Genomic DNA, 14,184 nt, shown 5'->3' on the forward strand with positions numbered 1-14,184 from the left:
ACGGATAATAAAAATATTACCATGGTTCCCACATTCATCATAGCACTAGGTTCTAATTTAGACTGAATCCAGGGACCATTTAGTCCAAGACCACAACTTTAAACCATAATATCATGGGCATCAGGACAGCTACATTTGTCTTACTGATCCAGTTGGACTCCGTAATGGACTGTGCTGATTTATAGGTCTATGGGACTTGTGCAGCACAGTGGCAGGTCCAACAAGCCACATGGCCAGGAAAATCCCTCCAAGCCAGAGCTAACTAGAAAAGACCCGCAACATGATCAAGAAACTTGGGAAAGGAAACGAATCAACGTGCTGACATTTTTGTGCAGTCTGAGTGGAGTGAAACTGAGGGTATACCTGTACTGCAATCGGAGGTGGCACTGCAGACATACCCACGCTAGCTTTGATCTAAATTGCTTAGAAAACAAGAGCAGTGAAGCGGTGGCTGAGTGTGCTAACCACTCGAGTACCGACCCAGGATCCCAGGTGGGCTTGTACGGCGGGTGTTGCCTCATGTTGCTGGAGCTTCATTCTGTCCTGAGCTAGCTACCCTGAGCAGTGTCTGCTTAGCACTAGTCAACTGGCTAGTCTAGTTAGGGAAGGGGTTCTCAACCTTGTGATAATGACCCACAGAGAGATCACAAACAGATGTCAGGGGGTCAGAACCTCCCTGTCCTCCCCAGATTGCTAAATATGAGCGAGGTGCTAACTAGACGGTGGGGTGCACTGAAAAGGGGTCCCAGTATGGAGAAGGTTTTGGAGATACGGAGAGGCAGTCAGGTGATTTGAGTATTTCAATCCCAGTTTAACTCCAATGCAGATTTTTAAATGTTTTTTATCATCAACCTTTTTTATTATTATTATTTACAGATCAGATTTTGACTCATTCATTTACCAGCATGTTAAACTTGCCCTCTGCCTATCTCCAATAGGGATTATCTTGCATGTATACAGATGGCTTCCGAGCTATTTGTATCTCTCATCCTACTCCGAATCACCGAATCAACAAAAGGCAAATGTCATAATTACGAAATAGCTGGTGGGATGTTTAAAAGTAAACAAGAAATTGAACGGTAAATATTGTGTAATTGATTATTTAACAAAACAGATGGAATAGGGTAAAAAAACCCACAAACATGTCAAATAAAAACTCTGAGGCTGATTCTTTACGGTGACAATAAAAGATAATGCCGCATATGGAAAATCCGGGAGCATACTCTCTGGCTGTCACCCAAGCCTTTGGGTGAGGCGTTCTTATGCTAGGAAGGATTCTGATGACCATCAGGTAACAAAAGAATGGCACATGATTACACGGATGGCCCATTACCAGCATATTTGAAGAGACGGAAGGTGTGTGTAGGGGAGATGAAGCTTATTAAGTGTCTATAAAGAACTGGACTTGAACGGTTGAGGCATTGGGTTGCTGGTTTTTTATTTTAAAACCACAGACTCCAGTGAAGCTGTGTGGAAACCCAGCAGCCTCTCCATCTGCCATCATGGAATAAAGTACTGCACTGCCAATACAAAAGGGAAAAATCCTGACCACCCTTCTCCCTCATTCCCATGACTTCTATGGAGGCAGATGGTGCCCTGGCAACAAGCAGGGTGGGAAAGGATTTATGGGGGGAGGCAATGTAGGGAGTGCACAAACATCAGACATTGCGCACTGCAGCTCTGCAGATGCTCCCTGATCTGAATTATGCCCTGGTATTTATGGGTGGGATGGACCTGGGGTAGAAGTTCCACTACTAAAAAGGTCCTTTAATCCCTCCTCCTTGGAGAGGGGGTGTACAGTTGGGATGTGGAGCTATAGCAGCCATTAGTATGGGGATTTCAGAGTTATTCTGCTGCCACTTTACAACCTGAGAGGTGAGGGAGTGGCAGAGAAAGATCTGCACCAGGCTCAGCTGTACTAAGGTGGAACAGCCTCTAAGTGATACATTAGGTGACGAGTTGCATTAGCACTGCTATAAAATAACATTGGGTATGGATACCCGCTCACTGATTACTGATGAGTTGCTCCATGTAACTGAGAGCAGAATCTGGTCCAAACTCTTTCAACTGATGTGTGGCCATAAATAATCCATCTAAAGGAGTAATGTTCTTCTCACTCTCCATGCTCTGCAGGATGTCTCCCTTCATGTAAATCTGGCATGGCATTCCTATAAGATGCACTGCAAAGCAATTGCGGTGACAGGCCACGTATTCTTTGTTACCTGTGTAAGCACCTCTGCCTACGTTTCATCAGCTTAAGGGGATGAGCAGTGCATCTCCAGTACCAAGAACAGGTGGTCGCCATAATCTAGCTACATGTCCAGATGTTGAAAGTGATTTATCTGAGCATAACAGGGCTTTGTTACAGGTCAATTTGACTTGCCAGCCCGTGTTTATGAGTTATGGGCTACTGAGGCTGGTTGGTCTCCGGTACATCAGTGTTTGTTGTCAACATTGATTTTGGAGATCACTGGATCATCAGAACCACAAAGGTGCTTTAGTCAGTTATCTTTGGATTTGAGTAATTGTATGGTAAGAAGATAAAAGAGAAAGCAGAAGCTGCAGCCAGTCAGAGGAAACCAACAAAGCTTCTCTGTTTCTTAAGCCAAATACAGTTGTTTTGGGGACAGCATTACTCAGGGGATTGGTAATACAGTTTTTCACCTGTGGTCACTGGTTCAAATCCATTCCAGATCAATAGTGCCCGAAAGTCTGGAGATTTTTTTGTAGCCTCTCTTAAAGTGCCATATCAAAAGTCAATTGAAATAAACGGAAAAACTCTCATTAACTTGAACGGGCTTTGGATCGGTCCCAAAATGTCTCACTGTGGTCCCAAATGGAAACACCTCCACATTGCAGTTGGCATTAGTTGGCCCCTTGGTTGGCAGTCTCAGCAAAGCGATCAGGACTGAATGGTCAGGGACAATGCACGATGCTCTCAGCTCTTAGAGAGGCTCCTGCAGATTGTGACGATAGAAGCATATTGGTGGGGCAGCAGGAGGAAGTGGCCCTGCTGTCTCCTAGGCCACACCTGGCTGGCTAGGAGATTTCAGTCTGCCGGGCACCTTTATTAGAACTAACGTCACTTTTAAAGAGGTGGTTAAAAAGGCATTATTCTCCACGCATTTCAACTTTCACATGGGGGTGGGATTAATATTCCAGTGCAAGATAAGGCTCATGCACTGCACATCGAAGGAAACAAGTCTTCTGACAGGCTACTTCACATCCCGCTGGCAGGAGCATGAGTGGCTCTCACGCACAGCTTACTTAAATGGATTTTGTCGCTCTTTAAAATTAGAAAGGGCTTTGTTATTAAAGTGTCAGAGGGGACCAGTCGTTATGGTACCCACACATCCATAAAATGCACGGCATAGCTTCTCTCATCAGTATCTTAGAGCTCTGCTAAGCTTCTTTGAATAGTCCTGCTGGAGTCCCAACAGTGAAAATGCTGACTTCCCCTAGACAATGACAGCCAGTACTGGGGAAAGGTAATGTTATTGTAGCAAGGGTCCGAATAATTTTAATGGGGGCAAGAGATTTCCAATAAATCTTAGTGTTGATCTGACACAGCATAGAAGGTACAATCAGATGCATTAATCAGAATTTAATGATCTTTTCTCTTAGAGTTTTCTAACTTTAAAAAAATACAGTTCATCAGACTGACTTATATGCAGCTGTTACTGAATCATAAATCCATGACAGTAATCAAAAAAGAAATTGCAGAATAGAAAAGGGTGTTAGGGTATCAAGCAGCAGTCTATTACAAAAACCCAATACAATATTAAGATGTAAAAGTGTTCTTTTGAAGATTAGCTTCTAATCACAATGTTCAATTGCACTGCATTTTGGTGCTTACAAACATGAAATTACATGCTCCATAAATAAGGAAAGCCCAACAAATGCTAACCTGAACTAGTCCCAACTCACAGAAATATACGAGCAGTTAAGCAGCTTTGCTTTCATTGGTGTTCTCCCTGGACAACAGAGTTTGGCTTATGCGTCTTTTATTTTAAAAAAACCTTTTAAATGTTATTGTCCCTCCAACCCACCACCACACAAAAAAACAAAAACAAAAAACTGGCTCTGACAAGCTCACAGACTACGAAGAGTTACACATATTGAAAGGTCCGCACGTGAATCATCATTAACTAAGTGCAAAGTGAGGTACTTACTACAAAGGCTTTCAGATTTGTGATGCCCTTGGGATTCCTCACTAACACTCCAGTTAATACAGAGAAGGTTAACTCTACCCTTTGTTTGTCAGTAATCATGAGACCCCTGCCATATATCTTTGCTTTCTCTGTCATCCTTTATCCCAAACATCTGTTGCCTTGCAAAATGTCACCTGCTGATAACTTTGTAGACTTCATAATGAAGTGAGTGTACAATTCTAGATTTATTGACAACCGCTTGTCCTGTTTATCAGTCGAGTGACAACTGAGCACTGGCTGTTTTGCACCAACTACAAGGAGCATGGTTGCTTCTTTTTTAAATGACTACTTAGCCAAACAATCTGATCTGCTCTATCCAGCTATGTTTTGGGTTATGGACATGCATCGGCAGAAATCGTGTTTTCCTTTGCTGGCACTGCTAGGAAAGCAACATGTTACCCATTCACCCAGACACGGTGTAAACCCAAACCCCAATAATGCAGATTCTATAAAGCAGATCAGATCTAGGGCTTTGTGGAAGTTAAGATCTGGATCCAACCTCCCTCAAGTCTCCATCTGTTATCAACAAACTGGCAGAACTCACCTGCTACTTGACAGTGAGAAGTAGCATATGCAAATGCTCCTGCAAAGCAAAGGGTTTAAAAAACATGGGTAGAATGTGATAGGTGACCACAATCCCAGATGGAAACAGCTGTTTCAACTATAATAGCTAACCTAGCATTGAAAACTAGAGCCATTAAAAAAGAAAAGAAAAAAAAAGAGAGAGAGAAGTGAAATACCATTTGGTGAAATAAAGCATCAGAATGACATCTGAGTTGTTCTAAAGTTGGTAAATTACAATAATGGCCCATATAAGCTCTGTGTAGTTCTGACGTGCACAATAACACCCTCAACCTTCACTAATGGCATAATAATTAACTGGCTGTCACTAGGCAACAATCCAGGTTCCTTTTTTTTTTAAACACTTCAAGATTGATTTTTATTTTTCCTTCGGTGCTAAATAATAACGTGTGTCAATATTTTCTAATTGATGGTCTAGGAGTAGACTCTGGGCAATCAAATCTTAAAATGATTATACTTCATCCCTGACAGTAAGGTCATTTAAATTGCAGGGGTGGGGGAGGGCGACACACCACGCAAACCATTGTTTTCTGTGTGAATCTGGTGCATCCAAGCGTCTTCTTAGATGAGATCAAGGTCAAAGAACTACGTGTATTTTGAAGCATCTTACTTCTCTATATCGTGATTATGGAGTTATCCTTGTGAGCGGGGTGATGGAAAATAGGTATTTGGTTTTACATTGTGTTTTTCATTCGCCACGTACTTCACAGTCTTAGGAAAGTGACACGCTGTGACCAATTGCCCCTCACATAAATCAGAGCCACAGTTTGAGGGGGAAAAAAAAAAAAGCTTCTAGTTCAGGAAGATGCTTAAGCATGGGCCTAAATTTAAATGCTGTCAATGGGAGTATTTGTGTGCTTAAAGGTAGGCATATCCGTCAGTACCTTGCTGAATTCCATGCCCAAGGACACCCAGGTGTGCCATGGTAGGTGTGAGGGGAGAATACTGGGGATGCCCATGACCATGAACTCAATCCTTGCTCCTCTTGAGGTCAACAGCAAAACTCTATTCAAAGGGAAGAGGATTAGACCCTGTGCAGGCAACTTTATGCACACGCTGAGCAATAAATGAGACACAGTTTTGGAGGTCAGAAGCGGTTTTGCTGAGATACTGGTGTAGAACTTGTCGGCACATACTCATGTAGACACAGAGTATGAACTTTATTTGGTTATATTTTTAATGTTACTGAAGCAGCTTGACTTTGAGCCTTGAGAAAGTGAAATAACCTTTCACCCAGTATCCTAGCTGCGTTGGACAGTTCTGCAAATTCTTATGATTTTATTTGTGAAACCGTGTCCTTCTTGAGGAAATGTGAGTATGAGACGTGTGAATGGGGAAGGAACCATATTTGAATTTTTGTAAAACAAAGGACAATGAGTCATAAGTTATAACCTGGAAGACAACAGGCCCCAATAGTTAAGGACCACTGAAGAGTCTTAGCTGTTCACCTAAATAGAAGGGGTTGAGATCACCTGGGCAGAGTAATCCCCTCCTGTTATTCTCTAATGTTACTTATTTGGGAAGGAGACAAACTCGTGACTAAGAAACTGTACCCTAAAAGGAGAACACCTGCTTGCGTGACGGTACCAGAGCCAGAAGTCACTGCCTGGTTCCCCAAACTGCAGTTCCTGATTGAACCTGAAGCGTCACAAGACCAGGAAGCTAAAGAGCAGATACGTTTTCTAAGTAACTTTATTCTTTTTGTCTCCTTAACAGGATATTTGAATACCCGTGTGGGGACGCTTGCCTGGAAAGACCTAACCTAGGTTTTTGGTGGGCAGTGTTCTCCATTGCAATTACTATTAAGTGTGTATATACGCATGGTATAAGCTACTATTAGGAATTTATTAACCTATATTTGAAGCAAATCCTATCATTGATCTCTAAGAGTCACCTGGGATACAAAAAGATTTGAACCTTAGCTTATTCTTTCCACAAGGGAAAACAGAAGCTGCGAAGTTAACCACATAGAGATTGCAAGATTAAATAAATCATGTAATCATTTGTGTTATGTTAGCTTTGTGATTTGATTACGGGTTGCATTCATGCAATAACTTGACAATTATTGGTCTTCAGTTGTGTGTTTCGTAGTTATCCAATTTAAAATTGTATTACTGTTAACAGTTTGATTTGATTAACTCAACTTATACTGCAATATCAATATTAATTATAATATTTGTAATGCTTTAGGGAAATACAATGCATTAGCTTTGCAGTTATTGGTGCTCTTGAATGAAAATTGCAATTTCACACCAAAATTAGTTTTCTCTGATCAGCTAGCACCTTAGGTAAGAACATTGGACTCAAGTCCTAAGAAAATTCTCATCATTACAGTGGAGCTCTCCCCTGCCCTTTTGCACAGAATGTATGTACCTTTACTGCCACACTTGTAAACAATATTCAGACCTCACAAAGTAATGGGCAGTTCCTTACCATGGCCAAAGGGAGGACTCCTATAAGATCCTTCTGGCTTACGTAGATCTTGGAGACTCCTAGATCAGATGTTGTATCCCCAGGATATTCAACCTGCCATGTGATGAGCTGGGTCCCAGATAGATCACTAAGGTCTTCAATTTCAAAATCAATCTGCATGATCTCAGAGGAAAGACTGTCTGCACTGGAAAAAAAGAGAGAGATGCTTTAATGCAGGTGAATGACAAGCCAGCAATATATTTGCATCTATATTAATAACATATTGGATTATGGCTCTTCCTAAGAGAGGATTTGGTAGGATGCAGGAATTAGAAATTAATTAACCATTTGCACATATTATCCCAGGATCTACGTACTTTATATATGTTCTCGCAAAACCTCTGCAAAATAGGCCGCTAAGTACTATCTGCACTTTACAGATAAGGAAATGGAGGCAGAGAGAGGTTAAGGGTTGAGGTTAAAGCCACAGGGTGAGTTACTGGCAAATCTAGAATGCCTGACTCCAAAGTTCTGTGTTCCAACTATCAGATCAGATTTCCCCCCACTTGTTAAAAGCAACAGCAAAAGGAATAACCTATAGGCAGTTGGTTGCTGAGATGTGAGACTATTGCAGATCCTTCCTTCAAAGCAGCTTCTGTCTGCTAAAAAGGGGAGGGTGGAGGAAACTGGAGGCTATTTCTGGCTCTGCCACTGTCTCACTATGACACCATGGGCAAACACCTTAAACTGTCTGTGATTCAGTTTCCTCCATCTGTAAAACGGAAACAATATTGTTTGCAACTTTACTTTCTCAGGGTCTTATAAGACTGGGTTAACGTTAGCAAAGCATTCTGGGATCTTTGGGTAAAAGGTACTAGAGAACTACAAAGTGTTATTATCTGTGATATCCTTGGATCATTTGGCAGCATTAGAGGGTCTGATATAGCACTAATACAATGCTGCTTATTTTTATAGTGTGTTTTGTACACTGTGTTACAAAATCCTTTAGAGAGCAAGTGAATCACAACCAAAAGGGAAATGGATGCTGTAAAGGAGAGATTTAAAATGGGGAAGTGATCAGGGGCACAGAGGGTTTGATCCTGTAAACCTTATTATAAAATCAGCTACTGCATAGGAAACAGTGCAGTAAAGATTCTACTGCGCATTTTGCTGAGATGCGTTCTGTGGACCACTTGCTTTTATAGAGGGGCCCAAAAGCCTCAGGATGTACAGTGAAGTTGTTAAAAAGTTCCCTAGCATGGCAATACTTTGAGGAATATAGAAAATGACAGTGATTTTACTCCTCAGCCACTGAAGGGCAACGGGAAACTCATTTAGTGACCCTTAACGTAGGGGTGAATGGTGAAGGTTGAATCTACAGTAGAATCTCAAAGATACGAACACAAGAGTTACGAACTGACCGGTCAACCGAACACCATGTGAAACCGGAAGTAAGCAATCAGGCAGTAGGGAGAGAAAAAAGCAAATCCTATACTGTGCCTGCACTGCATCTGAAAGATCAGCATGCAGAACAGAAGCAGCCTGGGGTCAGCGCTGTTTCCTGTAAGCCAAAGGAGCTGTTTCACCCGCGCAGGGAGGGGGGGAAGCTGTTTTCATCACCACCCCGTTAGGAGGGGGACAAGCAGCCCAGGAAAGAAGCTGCTGCCTGCCACAGGGAGCTACTGAGCTGCTACTCTTACAGCCAAAATCTGGCCTGGAGCTCGAGTGGGAGCCAGAGGCTGAGAGCTGCTGCCTGCACACTGAGCTCTGGAGATGTTTTAAAGGGTCACAGCCTGTGCACCGATGCGACCCAAGCTTTGTCCATGGCTGCACTCCTGGATCCTGCCAGCACCTCTGGGAGTGCAAGGGGCAGGGGAAGCAGGGGTGCCGGCAGCGGGCTGGCACCACCCCCCGCCACGTCTTGCCTCTGGAGTACTGTGGGCAGTGTATAGAGCAGAGCGAGCCCTGGGGAGAGGCGGCTGAGGGCTGGGGCTTGTAGTGCCAAGGATGGGGGCAGCCCCCCAAGTTCAGCCCAAAGGCAAGAAACAGGAATAGGGCAGGGAGCTGCTTGCGAGCAGTGCTGCTGGGTGTCACCTTTGCAGAGATCTCTCCCAGCCACAGCTGGAGGACACTGACTGCAGGGTGCTGTACCATGATGTTTTGTTCAGAGTTATGAACATTTCAGAGTTACGAACAACCTCCGTTCCCGAGGTGTTCGTAGCTTTGAGGTTCCACTGTATTTCAGTGCAGGGAAGAGACTTGAAGGCTTGAGAGGAATGTCATAAATACAGAAGGATCAGAAGATGCTCAAGCAACCCTGTCTAAAAGGGCACAACTGAAAGAGAGAGAAAGGACAGCAAGCAGCTGATGGGAAAGCCATGGAAAAGCTTTAAAACCTTGCAAGTCCGTCCCCTGGCTGCTGTAGAAAGAGAGTTAAAACTAGTCATCTTCTTGATCAGAAGCAGTTGTGACAAGAACCCCAATTCAGGGCTTCTCCCAAAATGCCCAGGGTTTTTATCATTTCAGCTCTGTTCAATTCCTTGTCGAAAGCCACTACTTGGAGATTTTAATCTGTGGACCGCTGAAAGTCTGGACTCTAATGGATGTATTGAGTCATTGCTGTCACAGAGCAAATTTAAAAAGGAGCCTTTGCATCAGTTCCACACTTGCAGAATTAATGTCGCTGAATGATTTTACATTTTATTCAATTCCTCATCGCTTTATGTCAAACCCAGGAAAGTGCAATTTGCAAACTAATACTGAATGCAACAGTATTCCACCCTGACCTTAGTGGGATCAGAAAACTGCTTTATGCAGCTGCTTTTATTGAAACTCAGTCTCACTGTATAAACAGTAACAGGGAATTCATTACCCATAAATGCATGATACTGATCCCGCTTTGTACAATACACGCCAACCCTACTTCTGTTAAAGTAACAAATGTAATCATTGTACGGTGGCATCCTGGCTCTGAGCTCAATTTCTGGTTGCCTTTCTTTAATCTCTTACTGCACTGGTGGCCATTGCTACTAGTCCCTGGCTTTGTAGAATTGGTGCTGTCACAGGTAGTGTCTCTTGTCAGTACTAACATAATGCGCCATTGGAGAGGTGGGCATTGCAGAGGAGAAGGCATGGGTCAGCTAGTGGCAGCTGCAAGGAGAGAATTTAATAAAAAGAACAAATCAATGAAAACTTTTCAAGATATGGAGGGGATTAGAAGGCAGGGGGGAGAAGTGAAAGGCAGAAGAGAAGAGGGAAAGATGAAGGAGAAGAGAAGGGAATTGGAGGATAGGATAACAGAGAAGTGGGAGAGGCTAGAGAGGAAGAACAGGAGTTCTCCATTCCAGCCCTGTTGGAAGAAGCAGCCAACTGTTCAAACATCAGTGTGTGTTTTTCTGAATTGCTAATGTGTGTTTCTTTAATTTCCTACAAACCCGTGAAATACCACTCAGTACTTACGTTTCTGAAAGCATACATTTTAAACTAAGTGGTGAAACCTGCACAAACAAATATGATTAACATAAAAAGTGTTTTGGTGACACTGAAAATACTCATGACTTTTTTAGTCAAGGTATAGCTGGATTTTAATATAGGATTGGAGCTTGTTTGGTATCAATAATCCTTTGATCGTTCATTCACTCCTGGAGACTTAAAATTCTGGTTGTCCTGCATGGAACTTCCTACCCTATGAAGAATTCCACTGAACATTGTTGTGCCTGTCCACACAAGAATATTAAGTCATGTTAGAGCATCATGTCTGTTAACACAACTCCTTGTGGTTATGTTCTAACAGATCCTAATCTTCCAATGAAGAAAAGTCGATTGAGGAGCCAGCTGCTGGCACCATGGTCTAATGGTTACCCTTATCAGAACAGGCCCCGACAATATGATGGTGAAAACACCATAGCACATGGACATGTCTTCAGTACGGTTATCACCATCATTGCCACCATGAGCACAGCTACTCTTATGGTAGCAACAGTGGGGAATTTTATGATTAAAAAGCCTACTGTGGAGAAGGTCAGAGTGTTTCCACAGGTAGCTCAAGCTGTGTTGAAACTGATTGAACTGAAACAATGCTTGAAACTAATGCGCACAGTCCCTTTCTGTCTGGTTCTGATAGGAATGTGAAGATGGCACTGTGGGGCTCCCACATTTCCTGTCACTTGGTGACTCTGTAGCAGGTCTGTTGTGTGTGGAAAGAAGGACAACTTGGGCGAGGAAAAGTCAAGGTGTGTTCTTACAGGCTCCCACCCTGGACCAAATAAGTTATATTACGGGTGTAGTTAAGGGGTAAATGAGCTGAGAGGTAAAGAGTCTTTAGCTGGAGCTAAGCTAATTCTATGGATGATACACAAGCTAGACAAGAATGCAACTCCCTCTCCCCTAGCTGTGTTAGCTTTATTGTTATTATTTGCATTATAGTAGTGCCAGGAAGTCCCAAAGGAGATTTGGGCCCTGTTGTGCTACATGTTGTACAGCTACATAGTAAGAGACTGTCCCTACCCCAAGAACTTACAATTTAAACAGACAAAACCAAGTGAGGAGAGTGCGAAGGAAGCATTCTTATCCCCATTGACACATGAGAAAACGAAGCAAAGAAAGTCCCTTGCCTCAGGTTACAAAGGATGTCTTCAGCAAAGCCAGGAACTGAACCCAGATCTCCAGAGTGCCAGGCCAGTGTCTTAAGCACAGGCCAAAACTACCTCCCTGCTCTGCATTGTTAGCAGGAGGAAAAAAGTATTGCTGGCACTGACGTGCGCAGGTGTGACTGAGCACTGGGTGGAGATGTGGTGAGTAACAAGGTGCCAATATTATCACCATGACTGTCAGTCAGTCTCTCCACACTTGCTTCCCTTCTGTTTAGCTGTCTGTCTCCATCCCTTGCAACAGACAAGGATCACACCTATGCTTCTACCTAGCAGCGTGTTCTTCGCAGTGCCAGGATTGCATGGCCCTTGGTATTTTCACAGTGCTACTGGGAACATGCCACTGAGCAACATGCTCCCTTTCTGCTGGGTACAGTCCTGGTGGGGTGGGCTAGAGGAGGAAGGAAGAAAGGAAGGAGCAACTAACAAAGGCAGGGCATGCACAAGGAGGGGCAAGGAGGAGCACAGAACTTCTCCAGCTCTGGGGCCGCATCAGGAAGAGCGAGCTCCTCCCAGTCTTACAGTCCCCAATAGTGCTGACAGCTCCTCTGCCCCAGTGCGGGTGGGGAGACACATAATGTGCCCCTCCAGAAGCAGTGGACCTCCTGCACCTGCACCTCCTGCACCTCCTGCACAAAGGTAAAAAGAGACACAGACAAACTGTAGTGGAATGAAGAGAGGGACACTTATGGACCAGGAAGGAAGGGAGACCAGAAATGAACTTCAAGGAGTAGAGAACTGTAGATAAGAAGGAGGACAGCGATACAGAGACATAAGGGAGAGGCGTGTGTTTGTAACAAAGAAGCTCCAGAAAATCCAGGGAAGTGGAAGAAACAAGGTCTTAGAGAGAGAGGAGCTGTTAGCTTACACAATAGCCAAAAAAAGAAAACAGACTAAAATATTCCTCTTACTAGTTGAACCCCATTCTTCTACTGCTTCTTGAAAGAGTTTGGGGAAGAGATCCCAGTAAGAACCTTACATTTTACATTTAGCAGAAGATGATCTCACAGTTCCTCTTTAATTGGTAAATTTCTAACAAATATCCACAGCTCTGGCTTCAAAGGGTGGCATTTTCTTTACATACATTTCCTCTTAGAACTGTTTCATAAGACTCAAACTGTTGCATCCAGGCCATGCATTTGCATTCTTTCCAGGGAAGCAGGAGAGATAGAGAGGTATTTGCAATGCAATAAACTTGTTCTGCTTGGCATGTTTGACGGAGCCCAAGATGTTAATGTATGTAGGAAATGCAAGTCAAAAAGGATAGGGTCAGTTGCCAAGGAGACTACAACACTTTTGTGCATTTTAGATGCACGTATTTGTGGGAATAAAAGCATAAAGAGGGAAGGAAGTCATATTTAGTGATGGATCAGTTATCTGTACCTTTCGAAGGTGCCTATCACCACAGTACGGAGGCACCAAACATATATTTAAAAAATATTATTTTATCTGTTCTCCGAACTCTTTTGGATTCAGCCATCTGGGATTTAAAAGTCTTTGTGAAGGATGATGCTAGGTGTAAATTTCACACCCATGTTTAATCCGAAATCATTAGTTTTTTATCTTATCAACTACAATGTGACACCTCTGAGTTATCCTGTGTGGGTCTTTCCCAAAGTAACTCACACACAATGCTTCAAGCAAGATGGGAAAAGCTTTACATTAATGATACAAAAGCTTCAAATGCTTGATATCTCTGGCAGTGGTGACTTCCTGGGGGTATGCTACCATCTACAAGTGTTCAAAAATGATGAGTTAGGCCCCCAAAATGATGAGATTCGCAACCATGAGATTAAAAAAAAATTAAAATGTGGGGGATCTTTTTATTTGCCTTCTAGTTTCTGAGCCTTTTCAGTGCACTCACTTTACTCGGTCAAGCTTTTCTTTGCAACCGTAAGGGATAGATACTTACCTTGTTTGTTTGTTTAAATGAAAGCTGAGATTCTCATGCTATCTCTTGATTCCAGCAATTGGGGCCTAAAGAAACTCTGCAAAATATTGCAAGACTGCAATGAAATCTCAAGAATTAGCAGCTCTGATGTTGACTTCAACCAACTGAGGATCGACATTTATAATAAGGTGGGGTAATGTAGTCTGAGTGCAACCATGGTCTTGAACCCCCAGAGAGTACACTGTGTACATACATGCAACAGACCAGGAGACAGCTCTAAAAAGGTTTTTTTTCCACTACAGTTGACACTATAAAGTGCTTGTTCTCATAAACCACCAGCAGTGCAGCTAACATCCTGGCTCCTTTGGTAAGGTTAGAATATTAAAATGTAACCAATCAAAACCATTTGCAACTGTCTCAAGGTAGCCCAAAAGTTTCA

At 43.0% G+C, this 14,184-nt stretch overlaps 1 protein-coding gene across 1 annotated transcript in view; it reads right to left on the reverse strand.

Moving 5' to 3' along the window:
* The window catches only part of TMEM132D (transmembrane protein 132D), a 356,906-nt gene that overhangs the window by 112,852 nt on the left and 229,870 nt on the right, over positions 1-14,184 (reverse strand). Inside the window, exon 4 of the mRNA XM_067539747.1 lies at positions 7,227-7,410. Within this exon, the coding sequence (XP_067395848.1) occupies positions 7,227-7,410 (184 nt within the window). The remainder of the gene's footprint in view (positions 1-7,226; positions 7,411-14,184) is intronic.

Source organism: Emydura macquarii, unplaced genomic scaffold, assembly GCF_026122565.2.
Source record: "Emydura macquarii macquarii isolate MOO-44397 ecotype Brisbane River unplaced genomic scaffold, CSIRO-AGI_Emac_v2 contig_554, whole genome shotgun sequence".
Taxonomy (NCBI): Eukaryota; Metazoa; Chordata; order Testudines; family Chelidae; genus Emydura; species Emydura macquarii.